The sequence below is a fragment of the Vanellus vanellus genome, assembly GCF_965231255.1.
Source record: "Vanellus vanellus genome assembly, chromosome: 5".
NCBI classification, from domain to species: Eukaryota; Metazoa; Chordata; class Aves; order Charadriiformes; family Charadriidae; genus Vanellus; species Vanellus vanellus.
The window spans coordinates 48,547,122-48,573,897 of NC_138910.1; the positions used below are offsets into that span (position 1 = coordinate 48,547,122).

Sequence of the window (26,776 nt, forward strand, 5' to 3'; positions counted from 1 at the left end):
CAAGGACGAAACACATCTGAATTCACAGACTTATGGGAAAATGAACTGCATGTCAACAGCAATGAAGTCAATATCAGAAACACCACCTCTGATAAAAATCCAGTCTTTTTACAAAGTTAACGATTTTATAAAGTAGTATAGTAACTTAAATGCATTGCATACGTCATAGTTCCCTCTGGCATCTTTTCATTAAAAAGTTTAGTCTACGTACTATTAATAGACAAAGCTCCTGTTCTGAGTTGACTGATGGAACTAACTGCAAATGGTCTTGAGAAAAGGGAAGCACCATTTAGCCACCTCCATTTAACCTTTGGTTCTGGGTAACCCTGAACATAGCATGGCAGTGTGATGTTTGAGCCAATATCCGCAGATTCATCACTAGGCTCCTGTGTGAAAACTGGGGGAGCTGGGGAAGGGAAAGAAAGAAAAAAAAAAAGTACACAGAAAGTGAATTGAGGATGCAACATGACATTAGCATTATGCTTGCACTATTGACAACCTAAATTTATGTACCATTATGCACATATTCTTCTAACAACAGATTCCCAATTCTAGCAACCCATTACAAAAGCAGCCTTGCATTCTCTGTACTTACAATGGGGAGCTCAGAAAGGGGCTAAACATCTAAAAAAACTGAAGACACAGCCACCCCTAACAGAAGAACGTGCATACTCAAGAGTTAGTATTGTTAGTCTACCTCAAACAACATTGCTCATTGCTTCAGAAAGCGTATGTGCCTGACAGTAACATGCATTTAACAAGACGTGATGTGTCACGCCACAAGCAGTTAGAAAGAATTAGGGAAAGAGGAGAGGAAGGGCTAAGTTACAATAACCGTACATAGTAACTTAAGTTAGTATAATACATTGTCTACTTGAGAACCCTTGGGTTGAGGTTTGAACAGTTTCCTCCTCCTCTGCCTCTCTCTTCCTCCTCATAACTTTTATGCTTTGCAAAAGAAGTAAGAGTGAAGGGAAGTTGGAGTCCAAATAGGACAAGGAAACAGCTTAGTGAACACCACCAAAAAGATGTTCCCAGCACACACACAACTTAACATATTTGTGAGAGAGGTTCAAATAACCAAGGCACCATTGACCAGATACAGAAACAATCAGAGAATCATAAAATCATGGAATGTTTTAGACTGGAAGGGACCTTAAGGATCATCTAGTTCCAACCCCCCTGCCATGGGCAGGAACACTTCCCACTAGACCAGGTTGCTCAGAGCCCCATCCAGCCTGGTCTTGAACACTTCCGCGGATGGGGCCCTGGAATTAGAGTACTTACTGTCTAGATTGCGAGCTACTTACAGCCAACATCTAGAGTTATCTTTCCAGAAGCTCTCCCTGCATCATTGGTAGCCACACAGGTATAGTCACCAGCATCCAGGTCTTGTGTTTCCTGGATCTTCAAAAGACCCCGATGTGTATCAATAATGAGAAATGCTGATGCCCTCAACTCTAAGTCACCTAAGTCCAGACAAAAAAAAGCAACTGAAATATAACAGGGTATTTATCAAAATTATTCCAACAAAACAGTGTCCAACCTTGAGATTAGTTCACAACATGGCTATATTCATTTAGCAGATAAGTACTTTGACTTCCACTCAGCTGAGTGGAAAAATTTATTACTACATTAGATACAATCCTCTTTTTATTTATTTGTTTCACAATGGGAACACAAACCCAAGTAGCTTTGGGCAATCAGCATTAGGACAGTGCACCAGGCTGTATTTCTCCTTCCTGAATTAGAGGCTACATCTGGCAGCCACTTGTCAGCAAGCTCTGTACCAAGTTGAGAACTCCGCAGAACTTAAAAAACAGCTCTGCTACCTCTCAAGCTCAGCAAGAGCCACAATACTGACGTGTAACATCCAGAATTGGCCCACATGTACTCTTTGGGATGAGTATCAAAGGTCTGTTTCCTCCTTCAAAAATACAAGCCAGCCATTAACTGCAGTGAGTTCAGAAGAAGTTTCCTTTGAAAGAAGATTATTTGCAGACCACAAAGAGTTTTGTGCTTCTCTCCAGCCACTGGCAGAGATGAAATATTGAACTGGATAAGCTGCCTGTTGGCAATATCTTAGTTGGTTTTCCAGAAAATCAGCAGGCAGGTGGTTTATACAACTACACACAGGAGTCAGTTGCTTTTTCTGAGAATAAATGATCAGTCTTGAGACACGGGACTCTCTGACTCCCATTTAACTCCATAAAAACTTCTGCAGTTCTGATACCCACTATACTACCTCACTACTAAAGAAATTGTAGTAGACACCTCTGACATTTGGAAGAAGGAACATATAAAAATTCCCTAGGTGTTGCAAAGGAATTTGAGCAAACATCTGATGGGCAAAACAGAAAAATGTTTTGCGATTTTTGTAGCATATAGCTAAACATTTTCTGAAAGAAGAATGAACCTTATTTAAGTAGGCAAGAGGCTCAGGGTTTGTTTTTTTTTTTAATTATGCTACAGTATGTTAATTTACTGTATTCAAACAGGAGTAAGAATTTATGCCCTAGAAGTCAAGTGCCGTATCTTTTAGATTTAGAGAATTTCACAGGTCAGTCACTAGTTGAATGCTACATAAAGCTTTTGAGAAAACAGAATAACTTCAAGATCATTGTTCTAAATATCCCTGCGAAAGTAAATAAACCAAACACAAAGTAATAAGTGCACCTTTAAACCATTTAACTTGGGGATGTGGGATTCCAGTTGTTTTACACTCCATAATAGTTGTGTCTCCAAGAGCAACCAGAATTTCACTTTGAACTATGGTCAATGTTGGGCCCTCTAAAAAAAAACAATATAGGAAAAATTAGTTCCTCATCCAAAGAATACACCGTTTTTAAGACATATGCCATGAAAGACTAATTTTCTCTTGTTATATGGAAGAATATCTGCATTAAAAGTCAAAAGGCCTTAAAAATCATGTAAGGTGACAGGCAAACCCTAAGAAACATGAAAAAGTAAAGCCTGGTCCAGAGCACCTGGATCATACATAGAATACACAGGGAATTTAAGGACAGAATCAGAAGAGTTTCATCATATAGAAAGTAAAAAGATTAAAAGTCACTCTCCCTCTCCAGCCAGATGCCGGTCATCAGGAATTGTAATACTCTGCTATTAATATATCAGCATAGTGTTTAGAGGACACAATTTGGATTAGGACTCCAGAGTGCTAAGCACGCTACAGAAACACAATTCCTTTTCCAAAGGCCTACTCAGGTTTGCAAGCCTACCCTACTTTAATACCCAATTTTTTCTCTTCCTAAAAACAGCATGAGAAGAAACATTAAACCCCAAATATCATCTAACAATACTATTCAGATTTGAACAGAAAACAAGAGACACGTTTGTGGGCTGTTCAACATCTTCTCTGAGTTTTTTAAAATTTTTACCAGTATGTTCCGCGTGGTTTTACTAATTTTAACAGTTCCTCCCTGATGATGTATTAGTTTGCTTTTTTAATTTCCCTACATTGCTTCTTACCTATGTATGTAAGGGTGGATGTCTGCTTCTCTGTCCCAGCTGAGTTACTTGCCAAGCAACCATAAATTCCTGCATCTTTTGGAATTGCCTTTCTTATGACTAAGGTGCCTTCTGGGGTCAACCTATACCTGGGAAAACACAGGGGACCAACCAAAATGATTAATAAAAAAAAGAGAATAATTACTTCCACACTCCAAGCAGCAAAAGCAGCAGCATGACCAGATGGCTTATAAACATTTGTTGATGTTTATTTCTCATGATAAACAACAATATTAGTATTATTATATCTATCAGAGAATTTCAATGTATTTTGTGAAAAGCGTTTAAACAAATCTTGTAAAAAGCCTCCTGAAGAAGAGAACTCAAGTACTTCTATTTTAGAGATGAGGAAATTGAAATTGAAGAGTTATTAAGGTAAAGGTTGAGGTACTATTTCCAAAACTCACAGGCTCCTGTGGAAGAAATAGTCAGAGTATCTTTGCATTCTTCAAAACTGCTTTCACACATAAGAAAAGAAAAATAATAGAGAAAGCTACAACCCCTACCTGCTCGAACCAATAATAAACATATCATTGTGTGTCCATACTACTGTCGGCTTTGGATAACCTGTTGCAGAACACCTGATAGACACTTCAGAGCCTTCTGTAAAAGTCTGATTCTTAGGTGAAATGACAACCCTAGGTGGTTCTAGTAAAAGAAATTAAAAACAGGAATTAAAAATATCCATTTAGAAAACACAGATTATAATAATCACTTTACTCCCATTTTTAAAGAGCTTTATAGTGAAAAAACAATCCCAATAAAGGTCAGAGTCCGCTTGTTTCCTTGCTTGCTCTACCACAGTCTACTAATTCCTCAGCATAAAACATGCATACCTTTATAAAAGTTAGTAAGTCAGGATTTAAGGTACAGAGACCAAAGTAATTCACATGCCTACACCATTTCCTTTGTTCTGAGATGCAAAATTTGGAGCTCCCAAATGTGGGCACCAATTCTGACAAAAAGCTGCCAGAACCAAACAAAGTTCACCAACATGATCCATCAAGGTGACAGAGCCAGGCTGAAATAGGCATAAGATGTACAAGGTCATCATTCTGAATAGAAACCATAAGCACAGTTGTGGTTTCACACACATTCAACTTGAATGCAATAATTATGTAATAATTAACTTAGAATTTTTAATGCCTGCTTAAAACTCAGAAAAGCAGCAGAGATGTTTTTGACAAATATAAGACTAATTTGTGCACACCTGAAAAATAAAGCCAATGACCACAAATCTTCAGGCAGACCAATCCTTAGACAGATTTCCTCAGTAAAAAAGACCACCAAAACAATCCACTGTGGCAACTGTAATTTTTCTTCTATGGTACATATGATTTTGTCTTACTTATACTGGCAAGAAAAAGATCCATGCCACTTAATGGATGAAAAAGTAGCAACTTGTACTACTGACTCCTGCTACTTCATCTTAGTTATAGCATGAAACTGGCTACTATTCGATCAGTAGCATCAATCTTCATCTTAGAAGCTTTGCGTTTTGCTAATCACACCCTGTATAAACATGTATTCCTCTGCAGCTGATCTTTTTATTAAGAATCACAGAATACAAAGCCCAAGCCTAACTCTCCTTTACAGGAGAGTAAAAGAGGCTAAATACATGTAACACAGGGGTACCCTGAATCTAGGCCTCTGCATAGCTCTTTTTTTTATTAATTTCAGTGGGAATTACAACATCCTATAGAGTCAGGTGACATTTGACATGTTTTCACGGCTGCTGAGGAAAAATGCGTCTAATACCCTGTACACACAGTCTACTTATGTGTGGCATAATCCATCAAGAACTAGATGAAGGTGTGATGCTATGTAACTTCCAAGCGAACAGCATAAATCTTTCTAGTTCTGTCTGTCATAATGGAAACAAAAACAAGCGAAGTGCCACTACAAATGCCTTTCTGAAGGAACTAATACCATACCCTTTTCATTATGATTGTGGAGAGGAAGATTATTTTCTGTGTGCTGTGTTGTAATACCATTTGCTTTAAAAGCTGCTAACTAAAAACCACAGTGTTTCTGGCCTGGAAGAAGAATCTCCCTACAGAAGACTGTGCTGCTCCTAGGACAGAAGCAAGGTAGGTTCTGCCTCCTCGCAGAACTTGGAAAACAATCTTCCTCCCCACAATCTCAGCACACTTAATGAGTGTGGATTAGCACCTGCAAGAAAATGAGATAATGAGAAATTATATGGGTTTCAGATGCTCAGACATCAAATTAAGAGCACAGATAAGAACAGCAGGAGATCTCTTTACCTTTTACATGAAAGGGTTTATCAAGAGTAGCATAGGTTTGGGAAATACAGGTTGACAAGTCTATGGATATTATCAACTGAGTCTCACTCTGCTGACTTAACAAGGTGTCTGTGCCTCTGCAGGTCCAAATTCACTTGATAATATGGACTAATTACAACACATTACAGCTACAAGGCAGGGAAGTACATAACAGTACTTAACTGACCCATGGATATCAGACATTTTATTGTCTGCCACAAACTCAGTTACTATAGAATGATTTGTCCTGTAATACATCTTACTGAATAGGACAGCAAGGTTCCCACGGAACATAAGTAGTTTTGAAATATAATTAGTAGTAACACCAGCATGCAAGTCATGGACATGAAGTATACTAAAAAAGTTAAACGAAAGTTAATTTAAAATATTTGCACTATGTTTTGCGTTTGAGTTTCAAGAAAAATTTACATCTGTTAGTGTTTCATGCAAACTTATCTGCATGCCCCTATTAAGCACATAAAGCTAGTCTTTCAAAGAGAACTGTAATTGCTGTTTTGAGGAAGGCTTTTCGATGCAGTATGGCACCTGGTGCTCTGGGGGACAGAACACTTATTGCCAGGATTTGATGACTGTTTTCAGTCATTAACTAGACATGTAAGCTTGTAAAGGATTCTGAGATCTGTAAGTAAAAGTGTATGCAAAACCACACAGCTATACTGCCAAAGACAAGGAATAAATTAAATAATAATCAGCACACTGTTGCAAAACTGTAAACACAGATGCATATAATGCCTTATCATTTCCTTTCTTAAATTTATGTCCATTAACCTTCCCCAAGCTCATTTAGTTTTTCACTTGTAGAGTAGATTTAACAAAAAGCTGCAGCATCCTGAAAAATCCCTCCCATGTTTCATCACAGCTCTGAAATCTCTGAGGTCCTAGAAGAAAGGCACCAGGAGAAGGCAGAGGCATAGTTCCAGAAGTACTAGGATCGAATCCAGATACAAGGGGGTAGGGAGAGGCAAGAAATGGATGCAAGTTACAGAACTGTCCTCAAGTGATTCATGATGTGCACAGCTTTCTCAGCTATTTTTATTTTGGTTTATATCCTGCCAAGAGACACTGGGAGATATTCTGTGTGCTCTGGTCTTCAGGAAGGTCTCTTCTCATGTTGATATTAGGAAACTGTTTGTCTCAAATGGCAATTACACATCGTGCTTTGGCAACACACTACTGCCCATGCAGTTATTCTCACACAATGATATTACCAGGTGAGCAGAAGGTGGAAGAAATATTTGTATTTAACATATAATCAATGAAATTAATTGAAAAAGTTAATATACACAGCCGTAATTCTAGCTGGTAGCTTGAGTACCAGTGAGACCACATTTGCCGCTAATTAACTACCTTGTTTTCTTGCTCAAAGGCCAGCAACCAAGCAGACAGACAGAACAGGCTTTCTAGTGTGAAACTTCAATGTGATTTCTTTTGCTTTGGTCTTTGTATCATAGGGGAAAATATTTGAACATGGGCAGGAGAAGCACAAGCTCCTTACAGAGCCAATCCCATTCAAGGCTGTAGAATAAAACCTTTTAAAAACAGAGATCACGTGTAAAGTTTCTAAAGAGAAAGAGGGTTGGTGTGAAAATTTCAGGGTCCGAAGCATTCGCACTTGTAACCATCCTTGGCCCTAATATTCATTAAAACCATTTGAAGCAGTTAAACTTAGCATGAAAAGGGGACAGCAAATACCAAATTTTTGTTTCATACAACACAAAAAAAACTCTTATCACCCTTTATTAGTAAAAAACAGACTTATTGCCAATGCTTTTTCATTACTTTTTTTTCCTTTTTTAACAGAAACTTTTCCCCAAAGTGACCCGGCAGATGATATTTGACTCAGCCATTACTTGTAAAGCATCAATATTTTTGTGCAGCACCCTCAAGATTCTTTCTTGCCTTTTACACTAAGAGCATTTTTGGAAAACCAAATGATTCAAACTATTTACCCGATGAGTAATGCATTAATAAGGCTAAATAAGAACAAATCTTTAAATGTACCTAGATCAAAAAACCACCATGTAAGAATGCAACCACTGCAGCAGTTTGCACATTTGTTGCAAATTTTTACAAGGGTTTGATTTTTGTAAAATTTCACTTCTTCAAGACCTTACAGTAAACATCCAGACCCTGCTACATACACACTGATACTGGCAGAGAATAGATAGAGCCCCATTCCTGCATCCAGTCTGTTCACTAGCAGTTCTCTATAGTTAAACACATTGTTGTTAGCATCAATTAAAAGGGTCTGAATTGACCTCCTTGGGCTTCTAACTACCAAGACACTACAAGAGCAGATGCTTATAACAAAGTCCTCCTTTTAGTAACACAGGAACTGTGTTACTAAGAGGTGTTGGTGTGAAAAATTAATTCTCTTCAGACCGAAGTCCTGCTTGACCACAGTGATGTCTGTGAATTCTTGTGTCACTGTGAGTTTTATGGATATGCCTTAGTTTTTCCACGTGGAAACGTATAATGGAAGTGAATGGCTTTGATCTCAAAATGTCTAAAAACCTACATTAGCATCAAGAGTGCATAATGGAAAGGCGCAGGGGGAGAAAATATCCAACTCTACGATTATGATAGCTACTAACATATGTCAGTAAGTGAGACAGAAGACTGGGGTTATGAAGAATTCCTCCCAGAGCGTAGATTTCCACTTTGATGTTAGATCAAGCACAGAATTCACGTTATATCCTGTTATGAAATAATAACACAAATACACATAACCTGTCACTACATTCGCAAAAGGAATCCTCTCCATTCATCTGATTTCTATTAAGTTTAAATCACATTTTAGCAATCTGCACTGGAATTAATATTTAATTTTATACTTCTGTTCACAAGTCAAATGAAAGAAGTGTAGTAGAAAAATTGCACATAAACAGAAAAAATGACAAAGGCTCCTGTTTGAATAGCAAGCTGAGAACAGATTTCTTACAGCATAAATAAAGATCAAAACATTCAATAAGGATAAACAAAAAGTAGCCTTCAGCATTAATCAGCCAGTCACATTCATCTGTACTTTTGGCATCAACCAAGTGAACCTAATTAAAAAGGAATATTGTAGTTGGACATTATTATTTCTTGCTTCATTCACTTGCCAGCTGTCTCACTTAGCTGCCAAGTTCCCACTGACATCCTTCCCAAACCACCCTCCACCATGCAGAAGGACAGGGTGTGCCGTCCTGCATCATCCCTTGCCCTGGCACTCTGCAAAGGCGACGCTGCACAACGAACCACAGAACAAACCATCTGTTTCCATAACTGCTTATGCATTAGCTCAGGTAAACGATATACAGCAGTAGCATTTATGGTTGCAAAAGCAACTCAAAAAAGACACTCCATGGAGCTTCCAAGCACAAATTTAACTTCTACAGGGTGGAGGGGGAGCATTACCGGGATTTTCTTATTGTTGATCCAGGGAGTATGCAGAAGCTGCAATTTCACCAATGCCAACAGCACTCTTTGTTATCGCAGGACAGAACGAGTTGATCTGCTGTGATATACTATGCAGCATCCAGCCCAGAACTAAGTGTTCTGTGAAAGGCAACAGGGGAAGGACCGTCTCTCTGTAGCCAAAAGAACTTCTTCCCAAAAGACAGGCAGATAAGCACTACAGTCAGAGTCTTCTCACCAAAGTTGTTTTTCACAACCTCCTTGCACTTCCTTGTAACTTGGCATTCACTGATCATATACAGACTCTACCAGAAAAAATTAAGCACACAGTAAGTATTCACCTGCTGTGAACAAGAGGCCATAAAGAAAGCATCTGACACCATACATACCACTTGCCTGGCCTTTACAATGACCTCTCTGCAAGAGAAAGACCTGCGGAAGGAAATGGGTTCCTTCCTCCTCATGTCCCTACCCTGGGTTTGTGCTCAGCCTTGAAAGCTGGTAGCTTTAGGAAAAAACACTTGGTGAACAGCTTTGTAAATGAAAACGAAAAAGTCAGGCTTTCTGCTCCAGCAGAGCAGGGATGACATGCTGCAGATAAAGAAACATCATCTTGGAAAACCAGTACTCTACAGAAAGTGAAATAGGTGACTACGATCTCTGGCACTTAGTGGGTTTTTCTCATGGGATGCGTCCACATCTTCACATGATAGAGAGACAGTTCACTTTACTGAAAAGTAATTTGAACCTGTTTATGCTCCTATGTATTGGAAGGGTCGCCAATCCAACACCTTTCCTATAGCTACAAGTACAATATTTAATAGTTTAATTAATGATTTCCTTGTGCTTTTTATTAACTGTTGCAGTAACAAAGATCCTGCAAGAAGCTAGTTTCCAAGAGACCCACATGGTATGTTGCCTTGAACTAGAGGTTTGGGTAGGTCAGAAGACATCTAGAAGTATTCATTTCTAAAAACGTTACGGTTCCACTCCTCCAAAACTCCTCTTAGAAATCCTTCTAAAGGCCTACATTTTCTGTGAGAAAGCAGCAATAAAATAATGAGCAAGAAATCAAATGACAGAAATTAAGATGCATGACACTAATTTCCTCTTTTATTTAATAACCTAATTTTTTGTCTTTCATCAAGTCAGGACTTAAATTCTTTGGAGTAAGAACTCTTCCTACAATGCATAATCTGAATACTATAAAAAGTTACAAAAGCTTAATCATCACTTATTTAGTTGAATTTGTGGCAGATTATCTAAAAGACACAGAAAACGTACAGCTATTTCTAGTTGGATAACAGAGCTTTGTTTGTCCTGCTTTTGTACTGACCTGTAAAGGACCTCACCCAGGGAACATTATCAAAAGAAACCTCCCAAACGATAAATTCAGGCTAATTCATGAAATCAGGCCATAAGAATGACTGGTCCAATAAGGCAAACAAGTTTTTCCCCATCAGTTCCCTTTCATTGAATATAGAAAAGAACCTCTTACGAACGGTGGAGAAGACAAATGAACTTGGGGATGCTCATTAATTTTCTTGAGTGGCAGAGAACTCCAGAGAGGCTGCTCAGGCAATTCCTGACCCTTCTGCTAACCTGCATTTCCTGTGCAAGAGGCTAGCTTCTGAAAAATGGCTTAATGACTATCATTGAGCCTGCTGTGAATGATAATTAACACCTAGGATATGTACTGATTCAGCTCGCTTTCTTTCAAAGAATACTGACTTTTGCATCAAAGAACATTGCTGAGAGTTCAGCTTTTTTGCTTCCTGCTCTAACAGGGGTGGAAGTGTCACAGTGATAACAGATTTGAGGTATTAACTTTAAATTATGCAGCCTGGAAAAAAATATCAACTCATACAGTTGATGTCATTCTCAGACAGTTCCAAATAACAACCTAGAAAGAAGCACAGAAGACACTAAACTGCTTTTCATTCTTTAGGACTGACACCTTGCATTTAATTAACTTTCTAAATCTGAAATAGCAAGTAAAGCAGTAATACTTCAGTTTTATTCCCTTTCTTGTTTTCTCTGTGATTAAAGAACTCAGTACAGTATAACAAATTTCTCCTTGTCTGTTATTACAGTGTGTATCCGTGTATCTAAGTGAATGTATTATGATGTTTATTTCTGTATTACCTCTTTTCAGAGAAAAGAGCAGAGGAAATTCAGAGAACAGAGCACTGGGTTATGCCAAGGAGGTAATTTAGCTTTCGTCCATGTAGGCAGTCACTTTCCTGGAATTATTCCAGATATAAGCACATTCATGCTGAAAGTCCTATTGTTCGTTCAGTTCTGGTTTCTGCTCCTTGTCTGGGTTGTACCTCAGAATTACCATTGCTTTGGTTAAGCCAAGTCACATACATTGTCTCCTGGGCAACATTTTTTTCCAACCTGGATTTCAAGTCATTAGTTGGCTGGTAAGTGTCCACATCAGTACCCTACGGTAGACAGCACACTTGCATCTTGTCAGGCTAATAGGTCACACTATCCCTCGCTGCACGTCTAATGTAGTTGACTCCATTTATACAGTAGGACTGCACTCTTGTCACATTGTTGGCTTGACAAAAGATCACTTAGCAGACTGTTATTACACTAATGACAATTCTTCAATGCCCAAAGTCAAACATACACTTTATTTCTTATGCAGACAGGTGGAACACTTAATATGTATGTTTATTTCTTGCAGGTGTGGCTTAGATGCTAACTTAGCTACTAGCACAGATCACTCTGAATTATTTAACAGTGCTACTAGTAAGGAGATGCTAAAAATACTTCCAGCTGTGATGGTGATAACAGGCAGGTATTTAAACATTTTTAAATGTTCAGCAAGTAAGCAGGTAATGGAAACCCACCATGCTATGGACAGAACAGTAACTACAGCATGTATGACTTTATTCTTCTTGTACATTCAGATAAAGAAACACATCAGTATGATATGCTGACCTGCACACTGTTCATCAGTGAGATCAATGCACAGCAGCTGGCACTTGATTACTTTACATGGTTCCCAATAAGTCAAATGTTCAGTGTTGGCCTCACTTCTTGTTAATCTACTGCTGGAATTCATCATATGCTGAGATTACTAAACACAAACTTCTCTACTAATCGCCAACATAAACACAAGCAAAAGCCATAAAAGTTTCTATGTACTATACAGCTGTGTTGTAGAGGCAAAAGACAGTTGCAAGCATTAAAAGAAGTGCTTCATTGTCTACTCTTACTTACACCAGAAAACGGGCAAAATCAAGACCACCATAAAAATCACATTTAGCATCACCCAAATTTCAGGGATCTAGGTTTTAATTGTGTATTTGAAATTCTTGGAGAGGGGAGGAAACAAAAAAAACACCGCAAATCAATCTCTTCATCATGCCCGACATTTAAATTAAAAAAAAGAAGCCTGAATTATTCAAAATCTCCCCTCAATCAATATTACTTACGTGTATGAAAACATCAAGAACAAAACATCAAGCTATCAAAACATGGTGTATTAGTTCAACCTGATAAATATGCATACAGCAAACTCATATTTTGTCTACAATACTGTAACAAACTGGAAAGAAAAAGTTTACATGCTCATGGAATTTTCCTCATCAGTGGGAAATATATAATTTTAAAGTTTATAAGATTATTAACATTTCACACTCCTGGCCAATCTCTAGTCTCACACAGCTGCAGTATGCTCCTCCAGGCTTCTGAGAAATTATACAAAGCATCTGAAAAAGTAGCAAATGCCCTTACAAATTCATTTATGTTTCCACATAATCTGTTGGGAGGCTTGAGCAATTCACACTATGTAGCCACCATTTAATGATGTCCAAAGATGAGCATGTACTTTAGTTAGTCATAGCATTCAATAAGCATCAATCAAACCGAGAAGGCTTGAGAGCTTATACCCTTTGAAATTTATAAAACTGCATTCAGCGACCTTTCAGACTACTCTGAGCAGTATACCGACAGTCCACAAACAGGCAGAAGTTTAAAACAGCATCTTCATCTATCTGTGCTCAGTATTAACGTGGAACAATTAGTGACTTAGTAGAGTATGTTCTCCTTAACACAGAACACGCAACGGGAGGAAAAAGTCAACTCATTCAAGATTTCAGTCTCTATTTGTACAGCTGCTGGCACAAAAATCAGATGAATGTTCTCTTTCAGAAACAGCAGCATCCAACTGAAAGCTTTAAAAACAAGGGTTTACGACAATCCACTTAAGCATATAAAGCAGATGCTGGGTTATTTTTAGAGCTACCAACATTTGTTCTCTGCCTTAACTCCCACTCCAGAAAGAAAATGGGGATGAAAGCAATGTTTATTCTCTTATGATCCAAAATTCAGAGATCTATATGGAACTGTCCCAACAATAATAAAGGGCTTCAATATGAATTTAATTTGACATTTTGAATTACTGCAACTACACAAAGCATGAACCATCTCAAACTATTAACAGGACTTCAAATTTCCTTCTTCAGAATGTTAATAATTACAAACTTATAAAGCTTTTGCTTCTTACATATAGCTCCCCTTTACTCTGTTGCTGCCAAATATAAACCGTTCTTTTGAATGCTATTCTAGACCCTAACAAGCACTATGAGCTGTACATGACAATCACACACCAAAGTACCTCCAGAAATCTGATAGAAATCATTTTGTCCAAACAAACTAAAATGATCACAAATAATAGGGCATACAACCATCCTGATACCATTCAGCTTCTGCATACAGCTATTTAAAATGTTGGTAGTAGACTACTTTGTCAAAACAAAGAGACAGACACTACTGCAGAAATCAGAATTCAGCTGCAGCTTAGCACTTCCTACATATTAATTCCAAGCATCTTACATCAGAAATGAAAGAAAACACAACTCAGACTCTCAACTAAACATGTCTAAACTGTCCAAGAGGGTTATCTCAGACATGTTTTGAAGCTGTTAGCAATACCAGTACCAGCCAAAACGTAATTCTCAACTATTTGATATAATCATTCTACATATATAAGTGATTTGAAACTCAATATGCTTCTGTGGCAGCAGTAAGCTTCTTTAGTTTAACTATAAAAAAACTGCCAAAAGTAATCTGGTCATTGTCTTAAAGCTCCCAGCTGGCCTACAGACATTAGGGAGGAAAACCTTCTCCCTATGGAGAAGGGAGGAGAGAGAAGGGAGGCACTTCTATTGCTGCCTTTGACATGCTTGAATGAGTGTCTTGATGGAAAAATCCTGTAGAATTTAAAACTGAGTTTTCCAAATGTATGGGGGTTGATGTTTTTTCATGGCTAGAAATTTAACAGTTCTAACTCTGCTGTAGCTATCTAAAGGCAATTCAAACAGATCAATGAAGAAACACTTCATTCTGCTGTATTTTGTAATAGGTCCTACATAATTGATTGCACACCTACTTATTCCATCTTGGTAAACCAATATGCTCTTCCTATGAGAAAAACTACATCCCATTAGTAAGCGTTACAATTCTATTTCTGACCTTTCTCTGTTTTGGAGCACCTAAAGCCAGGCAACTCCATGGAATTTTTCCTTTTTCCGGAATTCTAAATTTTCAATCAGTTAACAAAGTACTAGGGATTACAGCAACAAAGTTAATGAAGCTACCCACTCTGCACAGAATCTTCAGTATCATCAGCAAGCAGAAATCCCACCAGAGTCACGTACAAGTAGACAGAATACTCTTCTTTCTTAAATATTTTGAGTTCTATCTCTTCTCACCCACAGACAGGCACAGCTGGGAACCAATGATTCAAACCCCCAAAGGACAAAGCCAAACAGAGCAAAACTTGCAGTACTTTCAAATTTTAAAAGGATTCACTCTAAGACAAATTACTGCTCTTATACATTTTTTTAAAAAATTTGTTGCTGGTACGAAGCAACAGCACAGATCTAGACCTTGTTTGGTCTCACCCATGTTGTCTTTTTCAGTTATGACATATTTTTTAAATCCTTGCCTTCATAAAATCCAGCCCTTCATAAAATTGTCATTAGTTCTTAGCTTGTATTGATTAGCACTATAAAATAACTTAACACACAGAAAAACTTCGAAGTGCTATTCTGTTATAAAGAAATACAAAATAATCGAGATGAACACAAAAACTTTTACCAATTTAGTCACACCTATATCGTTATAGTTTCCCTGAAAAAAAATGAAAAATAATCCACATAGCCAGCCTGTAACTTTTCTCAAAGTAGAGGATGGATACAAATATTGGGGAGTATTGTGTGCGCATGTGTAGCTATTTCTGTGCTCTACTTTTTAGGAGACACTAACAACAAAACTACCTCAGGCTCCATTCACTTGTACAGCAGTTTAATTGGTAGTTATAGGAGGAGGATCAAACCACAGCTCATAGAGACACACAGCACAAGGCCATCTCGCAAAATGAGCACTAGTGTCGTTTGGTGACTCCCATTGCCGTTTTAAAAATAGCAAGAACTACATAATGTTCTGTCAGTCTCCAAGCAGTTTTACCAACAGGCATAAATAAAATAGAAAAGTTACTAAGAGAGACAGCTTACAAGATAAAAATAAATATAAACCATGACAGAGTAAGTTTAACATGTAGTTTCCATGTTACCTTGCACCGTAAGGTAGACTGATGCTGTGGTAGATCCACCCTCATTAGAAGCGATGCAGTTGTACTTGCCAGCATCTGTGAGCTTTACAGTCTTCACCTCTAAAGACAAGTTGCTCATCATCCTTATTCGCAAGGGCTCCTTAAGCCTCATGTCCCTGCCATTTCTCTGCCAGGTGAGATTGTAACGCACTGTGCTTAAAGTTAGGCAGGTTAAGATGGCTCCTTCACCAGGGACAACAGTGACATTATTAGGAACCTGAATCATCGGTGGAGGCTCTGTGTAGAAAGAACAGAATAAAGAACAAAATCATAAGAGAAAGATTTGGGAACCTTTGCTTGATTTCTGGATTCTTGGTAACTTCAAGTACACTACAGAGTGAAAAAAAAAAATGGTAATGAGTAATGTTGGCTTAATATTTAGTTCAATTTCACATTGCTGAAGCCATGAAACAGAACCCAGGGCAGCATCCTCATTCCCTGATGCTAAGCTATCGAACAGGAGAACAATCATCAAGTAGGATGAAAGATCACATCATGTACAAGAGAAGATGTAGCACTGTGTTCTTTGAGCTCATCCTGCACTGAGGAAAGCCAACAAAAGATCAGAGCACCACAGCAACAGAAGGAAGACAGGACCACGACCAAGTCTCAGGTTCCGATCTCTGACTGGGGTGTGAACGCACATAGTGGAATCTGAGCTACACACTAGATTTTTACAGGCTTTACATGAACAAACACGTTACTAACAAGCTCTTCTTACAGCAACAATGAAACCAAGTCAACAACTGCTCTAAGCATCATTATTAAGTTCTTCCCATGACAGTTCCTATAAGGGAACATGGAAGGACAGAGCATCTGTTCCCTTACGTTTATCTGATCAATGACCTTGTCAAACGGGATAAGGAAAAGGAGAAGTAAAAAACCCAGTATACAGAGACACAGACCTGGCAGACAAACAACAGCAGAGACAATGACAAGAAACGAATTTTCATCATGCTAACTGATGGGCTATCAAGAAGCTACAGGTATCATTTCAAAGAGGGGCCAACACGGATTTTGCAACTGATAAAGACACAAACCTGGGGTCCTAGATACGGGGGGGGGGGGGGGGGGGGGAAGTACACCGTAAGGGGCATTAGAGGGGCATGTTGCATGTAAAACATCACCAGTCAGTACTCTTGACTGACTGAGTCCTGCACCTCATCATCACAGTCTGTCCTGTCTTCCTATTAAATCTCTTTTTAACTTTCTCTCTGTATAATCTCACTTTCTATCCCTTCTATATGTGTCCTGCAAGGACTAAGTGCCAGCTATGTGACAGACCAGTGTGAGTGGACTGGGTGCCAGCTACTGCAGTTAGACCACGGGGTGTAGACACCCCAGGCCTGTGGCATCAGCTACTGGAGTGACTGGGATATGAGTACCAGCTACCAGAGCAGGCAAGAATCTCGCAATTCTGTACCTTCCCTAAACCGGGTGTGCGTAGGGGGTAGCGTGCAGTTTGTTAGCAAACTTCAAGCTGGAACAGCTGCCAAGAAGCAGGTAAGAGGGCCCAGGATGTGGGCAGGGGTATCAGGGGGACAGAGGGACCATGCCAGTACTCAAGTCATCTGCTAATGTGCATGTGGATCTAGAGAGAGATGTACATGTGCTCTCAGCAGTGAACTTCAATCCTTACCAGATGGGGAGGAGGGGAGTTGGCTGTCCCTTGCTTTATGCAAGTCTTACATGTAGCTGCTGTTGAAGGCCGCACCTCGTCTGTGGAGCTGGTTGTGGCAGTGTCTTCTGTGTGTCTGTGACACATGCTCAACTTCACTACTAATGAATGTGCAAGCAGGAAAGCAGCAGCAGTGTCCATGGGTCTGGGACAGAGACCCTCAGGTCTCTGGGCGTACCAGGCTGAGCTCCAGCAGCCAGGCAGGAGGAATTTCTAGGCTGGAGCAGCTGCTCCAGACAGCAGCCACTTGCAACATCGCTTAACAGTTTCCACTAAAATCTTAGATAATTTAATTATATTTTCCATTCTATCTGTACATATTTTATGTTGTAGCTTCCACTATTTGCTATTATTTGCTTTCCACTCTACTCGACTGTACGCTTCTATCACTCCTGGAAGAAATCAGCTGCAATAATTTTGTACTGGAATTAAACTTTGAAAACACAGATGCTTAAAATAGGAGCAGCCATCCTGATCTTTCTTGAGATATCACTGATAAAGGAGGCAACAATTAAATGTTTGAGAAAAAAAATGCACTATGTATCACTATACATTCCCATTAAAAACATATATACACATATATACGTGTATTCCATTTGTTTTTCCCCAGACTGGTTCTTGAAAAAAGAAAGATCTGCAATGAATAATATTCCGAGTGGGACGCTTTAGCAGAAATGACAGCTGTAAGGGCAAGACCAAACGTTTATCAGTACGCACTGAAAAACAATTATCCTAAGAAAAGCAAGGATAAAAGAGAATAAAAAAAGTCTATTTATTAAGGGTGAAAGTTACTCCTAAGCTCAGAGCTAGCCATAACTCCTCCTCATTTAAGTTGCATGCCGGGTCTCAGATGAGGTTCACAAGCTTTATAGCAATGAATCACTCGTACGCTCTGCATTCTGGGTGTGCAGCTCTGCTTCCCAATAAACAGTCCCTAACAGCAATCACCCTTATTACCAAAAATACCTATTTTAACATATGCAGAGGAGAGTCAAGAAAAGGTACACTTGCTTACCGAGAACAGTTTTCTGTCTACGCTTTAAGTTTTGGGTTGTTTAGGAGAAAAGACAAATCTTATAATGCTTTCCATAGGCATCTCACCAAGTATGTTACTTCAAGAAACTTAGAGATGAAGGCCAGTAAAGGACCAAAATCCCCATCTTTTGAATATCAGTCCAGTCAAGCACATCTTTTGGACTACACCAGCCACTTACCACAATAGTGTACACACATCCCCCAGCCAAACTGAGCTGAATTCAGAACACTTCTTTACTGGCACTTGAGTTAAGGTGCCTGCCCAAGCTAACAAGCCATTTGACATTTTAAAGATTTAATACTAGTAAGACAAAGTCAAACTCAAGTGTTTGCTTTTTCTGAAACTAGAAAATGTTGACACAGTTCCAATACCTTTCACACAGCAGTTGACAAAATGGATTATCTGTGATATACTGTCTGTCAGCTGGACAAACTAAGAATACTTGAAAAGATTTAGTTTGCTTAAAAAAGAAATTTCAAGTAATTTTCTTCCAAATATTTGTACACAAGGATTTCAAAGCATCTTCCTCTCATTAATCCTCTTCATGGCTCAAAACAGAATTAATGGCTCATGCTTACATAGCAAGTCAGTCTCAGTCACTCTCTCAGGCCTCTGTAAACGAGAGGATACAGGAATTCTTCCCCTCGTTGCTCTTGAATTTCAAGTGCTACGAATATCACAAAAAAAAAAGTTAGGATTCTCTTTCAGTTTTCTCTGTGAGGAGGAGGATGGTTGCAACTTCCAGACCAAGAATTTTTATGCCCACAATTTCTGGGGCAGAATATAACAACTGCTTGTCCTTCAAAACATGATTTGAAACAAGTATATGGGAATACCCCATCCTCCAGAAGGATTTTCGTAGACAAAATATAAAAGTGTTTTAGAGCTAGGATTTGGGTAAGTATTGATGTTACTGTTCTATTCTACTCGAGTACTTTGTGTGACTAAAAGGATATTTGTCTCCTCAAATTACCATTTGGTGCAAGAGTGCTGTTTCTCTACAAACTTTGCCTTGCATGGAATCAATGATATCACAGTGGTTTCTTTGAATTTTCTCATACTGCAGTGAGAAGAACCTCTTTGCCTGGAAAAGAAAAGGTGAAGGGATATATAGTCACCCTCTTCAACTACTCAATGGGGTGCTTTAGAGAATACAGAGTTGGAGTCTTCTCAGGGCACAAAAAACCATGATGAGAGTCTCTGGTCATAATATGCAGCAGGGGAAATTCTTACTAGACATGCACAATATTTTCCTAGCCGGAGTAGTTAAGCACCGAAGGCAGCCTGTGGAACTTTTGAAATCTCTGTCCTTGGGGACATTAAAAGTTTGATTGGTCAAGTTCCTGAGAAACGTGATCAAACTTGGAAGTGGATTCTGCTATGAGTTGGACTAGGTATCTTCCAAAGGTCCCTCCAACCTAAATTGCTTTGTGATTCTGTGATTCATAATCCAGTTTAACTAACCTGAATTACCTACTACAGGAGAGAAAAGACAAGACAACTTTGATTTCAAGTAGTTATATGAAACCCCAAAGCTGAATTCAAACTGCTGTTCTGAGCTCTACTATCTTCACTGCCACTGTAAATTAACTTACTCAACTCCAGTGTTTTCCCTAATCAAGAGCAATAGCTTACACTTCTGCATGACAGATGTCTGATCACACAAACAGAAGGCTATCTAGAATAGATTTTTATTTCAAAATAGAAATTCTTTTTCCTCAGACTGCATTGCAACTGTAAAAAATTAAGTGACAAGATTTGCTATAGCATAGACACGGTTTTCATCCACCCACCCACATGAATAAAGAAGCTTTTCTTCTTAATTTTTCCTGCAGGTCATCTTCCTGCAGAAGATTCTACTGTCTGCTGAAGCAGTTCAATACCATGCCTGGTTTTATGTTTCCTCCATCTTGGTTTACAGTTACTTAAACTAAAATCCTCGAATAGAGTAAAAGGATTAATTTTGTGAAGTAAAGCCTGTTATTTTACGTTGGGAAACATTTCTATCTGATCTGCAATAGAAACTCTCATCATCATAATCTACAGGCAATAACCAACGTCCACATGTCCCAGCAGACTGACAGGTACACAAGCAATATAGCGTTACATTCACCTTCAGAGAAGGACAACATTACTCTCTCCCTTTCTCCCACTCCAAATTTTCATGTCCAAAGCTTGACCAGGATTACCCTATTCACTTTTCAGGAAGGATTCTCTCAGGAAGGATTCTCTCTAAACACAACCAACTTTCACTAATAGTTAATGGGACATAATCATTTAGTGCCCCAAGTCTGAACAGGTCATTAACTTACATAAGGAAAATTCCCTCTCCCTCAGCAAGTGGAATATCAGTGCTTTACGCTTTGAAACTGTTTTAGCAAATAAGATGCAGAAACTCATACTAAATGGATGACCAGATTTATAACTCGTTATCCTTCAAATTGAGATTTTTATGAAGTTAGGAACATTTTTAGGAACATAGCATGAACATTTAGGAACATAGGACATCATGACAGCCAACACGGCTTTTTGTGCCTGAAAAATTTGGTGGCCTTCTATGACGGTATTACAGCATTGATGGATAAGGAAAGAGCAACTGGAATCATCCACCTGGACTTGTGCAAAGCATTTGACATCATCACGCATGACACCCTTGTCTCTAAATTGGAGAGACATGGATTTGACTGATGGACCACTTGGTGGATAAGGAACAGGTTGGATGATCACACTCAAAGAGTTGCAGTCAACGGCTCGATCTCCAAGTGGAGACCATTGATGAGTGGCATTGCTCAGTGGTTGGTACTGGGACTGGTGTTGTTTAACATCTTTGTTGGTGACATGGACAGTGGGATCAAGTGCACCCTCAGCAAGTTTGCCGACAACACCAAGCAGTGTGGAGCAGTCGACACACTGGAGGGGAGTGATGTCATCCAGAGGGACCTGGACAGGCTGCTGAGGTGGGCCCATGCCATCTTCATGAAGTTCAACATAGCCAAGTGCGAGTTCCTGCATATGGGTCGGGGCAACCCCCAGTATCAATACAGGCTGGGAGATAAAGGGATAGAGTGCAGCCCTGAGGAAAAGGACTTGGGGGATGTTGGTTGATGAGAAACTCAACATGAGCCAGCAATGTACACCCACAGCCCAGAATACCAATCGCATCCTGGGCTGCATCAGAAGAAGCACGGCCAGCAGGTCGAGGGAGGTGATTCTGCCCCTCTATTCTGCTCTGGTGAGACCCCACCTGGAGTATTGCATCCAGCTCTGGGGCCCCCAACATCAGAAGGACATAGACCTGTTATATCAAGTCCAGAGGAGGGCCACGAAGATGATCAGAGGGTTGGAGCACCTCTCCTATGAAGACAGGCTGAGAGAGTTATGCTGAATAAACGTCAGCACACTTATGCACATGGGTGAGGAAAAAAAAAATAATTAAAAATATACTTAGCATTTGAAATGTATTTTATTGGCCCCAAATGGCATTGCTCTCTGTTAAGTGTTCCAGCACAATGTATTACCATGCTTTGGCGCAGAAGGATGGACTACTACCCACCTGATACATCCAGAAATGTCTGTGCACGTCCAGTTCCTGCACTGCTAGTTGCCATACATTCATAAAAGCCTTCATCAGACAAGGAGACCGTGGCAATTTCCCAACTCATACTAGATGATTCTCTGGAAGAAGAAAAAGGCATGCTCACTAAATTCCTGAAGGAAACAAGAGGTACAAGAACTTGGTTTTTCACAGGATATTTTCACAACAATTATGAGGAAAAGGAAAAACAGACCCTCTGATGAATCAAATTGGATCTAGCTTTATAAATTTTATTTGAAGAAATGATATATACAATGTCAGGCTTCTTATAAGTATTAAGAAATGTAAGTTTTTGCAGAATGCCTCACTTGCATATCTACAAACATATGTCAACAGTTGTCACACAACAACTAAACCTACTGTATTTGCAGTCATTCACTCAGTTGCTCATACTCTCTTGTTATTGAGAATATACCTTTCCTTAATATGGTTTCTATGTAGAACCAGTATGCAGTACCAAACTTGTGACTATTAGTAGCAAGGGTAACAAGGGTCAATCCTCCCAGTATGAGCTTCTCAAATTCCATGGGGGCTACACATAACGCAGACCCCATCCTTTACCAGATATAATCTACTTTTCCCCTCTGTATGCAAATCCACTATTAGGTTTGTACAGTGGAGAAGGCAGCATCTGCCTACAAGATGACTATATCCAGACAGCTCTCTGTACTTTTTAAACTGTAAGGACTACCTCCATCCCAGGCATGTGCAATCCAGCAAAATGTCAATTATCCAGCAAATCCAGCAAAATGTCAAGTATCTCTATGAAGATGACTCTGACTTCTGCTCTGCCAGCTGCACCTCTGAACTTACAACCAGCAATAACTATGATAATCCAGTATTCTGCACTTTGATTGCCTAGCCATACAAAACAGTACAACAAATACAAAGACAGAATCAATGGATTCAAGACTGAAAACATAGGGTGGGGTACAGGAGAAATGCAAACAAGATAATATAACACGAATCCAGATAAATACTTGAGGATTTTTCTATAAATCACAGCAAGGGCAAAACTGATCAGCAATAATAGCATGTATCTATCACATGCAGTGTTAAAGTCAAGAAGAGAAAAAAAGTATAATTACATTGACCAGTGGTTGCATGTGCTTAAAAAAAAACAAACACAGTTTCTCAAAATTCAAAACCACATTTTATACAGCTAATGGTGCAACAGACACACAGATGATGACATAAATGAGCAAAACAGTGTTTCTTCTGCAGTGTCCCAGTGCTCCCTGTGTTCTGTTGCTATGGCATATAAACAAAACTGATGAGCACTAAAATATCCATGATAGCTTTGGCAAGTAATTGCCACATTATGGGAAAACATTAAATTAGTGAACTCTTTGTCTTTCTTTTGTTTGTCAGAATAGATTGATTTATCAACCCCTAAAGGATATAGAAAGAACAAAAGAGAGAGACTTGGAATATGCATGAAAGTTCAATACTGTAGCACCGTGAGACAGACAATCCAATTACACCAAAAAAGAAAACAGTATATAGTGACCTTAAATGGCCTCCTACTTACTCTCTCTTACTTCATACTTATTCTAGATAACATAATATATCATATATCAAATCTATGACATTTTACAGTGCAAGGCTGGCAAGTGGAAATGGCAGTAACTGCCAACACTAAAGAATAAGATAGCGTTTCTTCCAAGTAAAAAGTGAGACACTTCTCATTTTCATAGAAAGTATGTTAAAAGTGAAGTTATGCAATCCTATTCTTCTTCATTCCTGACTTTTGCTATATAACAGATGTCGAACACGGAAGCCTTGAGAACAGAAGCATAAAAGGAAATGTGTCCAGAGTGCAAAAGCTTGACAAACAGAGACCTATGGTGGTCTATTAAAAAAAAATTAAATACAACAATGGCAGCAATGAGTAATACACACCTCAAGGCATCTGCTGCACACTTTGGCACTGACTCTAAAGAGTAGTAACGACACACAACTCTTTGTGACATGCGTTATTGGGATAACTCAGCACCTTTCAGTATCAAGTAATTTACCCAAATCATTTTACAATATATGTATTTTGCTGATTAAACTGCTTATTCTAGTCAGTTTGGAAAATACAAATATACTCCCGTAGCCCATTTGCAAAATCCAAAGACCATGTGCTGGCTATTAGGCACTGTAAAAACACTGGCAGAGAGCACAGTGATATTCATGTTGTATCTAACCTCACATCTTGGTCACCATAAACCACCACATCCCATATCACATTTTCACCTGGGATGTTACCAGCAGCAGGCTGTGGCTGACACAAATGAACTAAAACCTAAGATTCACTCGTATTGCACTAGTTAATATGTAGTTTTAAAGGATATATTCTGCATGGTTTAGCAGACTAGATTTGACTAACAGCCACAAATAACAGTTGATTCAGAGTGATTTTTATTATTATTATTATTATTAACTAAATGGATTGCCTTTCTTATCAAAATTTCACTCATTTTTGCTGATTCTGCCCTTTGCAGTGTTGGTGGGATCTGCCATTGATAACAGAAAATGGATTTTAAAGATACATTAGTGCTCAGTTCCCACTGATTCCCCACTGGAATGAGGTGCTTAACGACTGTTATTGGTCTCCTAAATCAGCCTTGTCAGAAATGCACTAAGTTATTAATCAAAATCCACATTTTCTCACTAGACCACCACAGGATGCAGAAATCTAGAAAAACAAACCTGTTGCAATTTTAGAGAATTTCTTTTTCCTACACACGTTACTCATTTAAAATGAGGACTGATTATTACAGCTGATAGTACCTCTGGACTCAAAGTTAAATTTTTTTTTCAAAGTACATTCACTTCAAGAACCCTTAACCTATATTCATTCTAATGGTACTTTCCCACAGACAACTATCATGCTAGAACTATAACATTCAACTTGTAAACCATTCACTTTTCAAAATAAGTATTTTTAAAAAATGGAATAAAGATGACATCTTGTCACCAAAACCCTGGAAGTGTTCAAGGCCAGGTGGGATAGTGGCTTTGAGCAACCTGGTCTAGTGGAAGGTGTCCCTGCCCATGGTAGGGGGATTGGAACCAGATGATCTTTAAGGTCCCTTCCAACTCTAACTACTCTATGATTCTATGAAAACAAAACTCATTGAAAGTCATTCAATGCAGAACAATAACACAGCTCAAATCTGCATTAAACTACTAAGATGTACAAATCCTGTACCGAACTTCACTATTAATACAATGCAGACAAGCCAAGCTGAATTAGATCCTATTTAACTGTGATAAACAGCATTTAGCTTGAAATATATTTTGTTAAATTAACTTGGATGATCCCCTTATTCATCTGGTCTGTAATACGAAAATGAAAAATGCAGCCCAATCATAAAGGTGCTGGATATGTGAAAAGCAAGTAGAAGTGTGTGGTTTGATATCTAAAGAATGGAAAAAATTACACAGCTGCTAAACTATGTCCTGGGGTTGACGAAATATAAATGGCACCTCATTAAAAAATAAACAAATAAATAAAAGAGCTGCAACATTTCACATCACCAACAGTGTACAAGGGAGCTTCAGAATGTATTTATTTTGGTAGTCATGTACCTGCTATTGAATGATAGAACTTAGCCTTCAACCTTCTCCTGCAGTGCTTTGGGCTTTACAAGAGGCTAACAGAGGTTGACAACACTGTTTTCTAGTACATACTTCCCTTTTGTTTTCAACTACCAGAATTACAAGATGGACTTTGAGTATTTTATTTTCCTATTCTACAGAGAAGGAACATGCAATCCATTTTCTATACAGAAATCTGAAAAGCCTTCTGGTATATGCAATGTAAGTTTACCTATTTTGAGAGATTTTCTGAAGAGGAAAATTTTCTAGGGTAGTTCATAGGACATACTTCTAGGGCATCCATGAAAGGCCATTAAAAATAAAGCAAATTAACCTATGTTCTATAATCTGTATACCATTAGAGAGGGGAAGAGTATTCCATAAAAAAGCTAGTTACAGATCTACTTTGCAAAACTTTTAAAAATACAAATTAAATGCATTTGCCTTCTAGACTTTTAGACCCAGTTTATCATAATTTAAGAGCACACACTTGAGGCAGATTTTGGCCAGAACCATATAATCTCATCATCTATATCAAGCGTACACCCCCCTCAAACATACATATATATATAAATATAATAAATCTCTCCATAGAATACAGCCTCCCTAATGATTATCACCAAAAATAACAGAAGTAATAGGATATAAGCAGCATAATAGTAAATAATAAATAGAAGTCATAGGGTATAAATAAAACAGTATTGGGGGAAAAAAAAAGGTCACTACTTACTTGAAGAACTGATCCACCCCTAGTTTTACTCCATTTTTAGTAAAACGCTGAGTAAAAGGTATAAGACTTTCTACGTGGCAAGGAACAGACCCTGGCTGTAAGTAATATCCTGGAGTCTTGGTGGGCATTGTAACTTTCGGAGCATCTGAAGAAAGCAAATATTCCCCAAAAGATTACTAACATCTACTAACATGTATCCTATCTTTTCCTTTTATTAAAAAGAAATTCAATTTCTGATAAAGCTGTACTTTGCAGATAGTAACACTAACTTATCCATCACAATCC

General features: G+C 38.6%; 1 protein-coding gene across 1 annotated transcript in view; it reads right to left on the reverse strand.

Annotated features, from left to right (window-relative positions):
* The window catches only part of HMCN1 (hemicentin 1), a gene marked incomplete at its 5' end in the record, with an annotated part of 201,165 nt that overhangs the window by 116,756 nt on the left and 57,633 nt on the right, over positions 1-26,776 (reverse strand). Inside the window, 8 exons of the mRNA XM_082483753.1 lie at positions 212-406; positions 1,311-1,469; positions 2,677-2,790; positions 3,490-3,617; positions 4,035-4,176; positions 15,826-16,101; positions 22,132-22,253; positions 26,492-26,636. Of these exons, the coding sequence (XP_082339879.1) occupies positions 212-406; positions 1,311-1,469; positions 2,677-2,790; positions 3,490-3,617; positions 4,035-4,176; positions 15,826-16,101; positions 22,132-22,253; positions 26,492-26,636 (1,281 nt within the window). The remainder of the gene's footprint in view (positions 1-211; positions 407-1,310; positions 1,470-2,676; positions 2,791-3,489; positions 3,618-4,034; positions 4,177-15,825; positions 16,102-22,131; positions 22,254-26,491; positions 26,637-26,776) is intronic.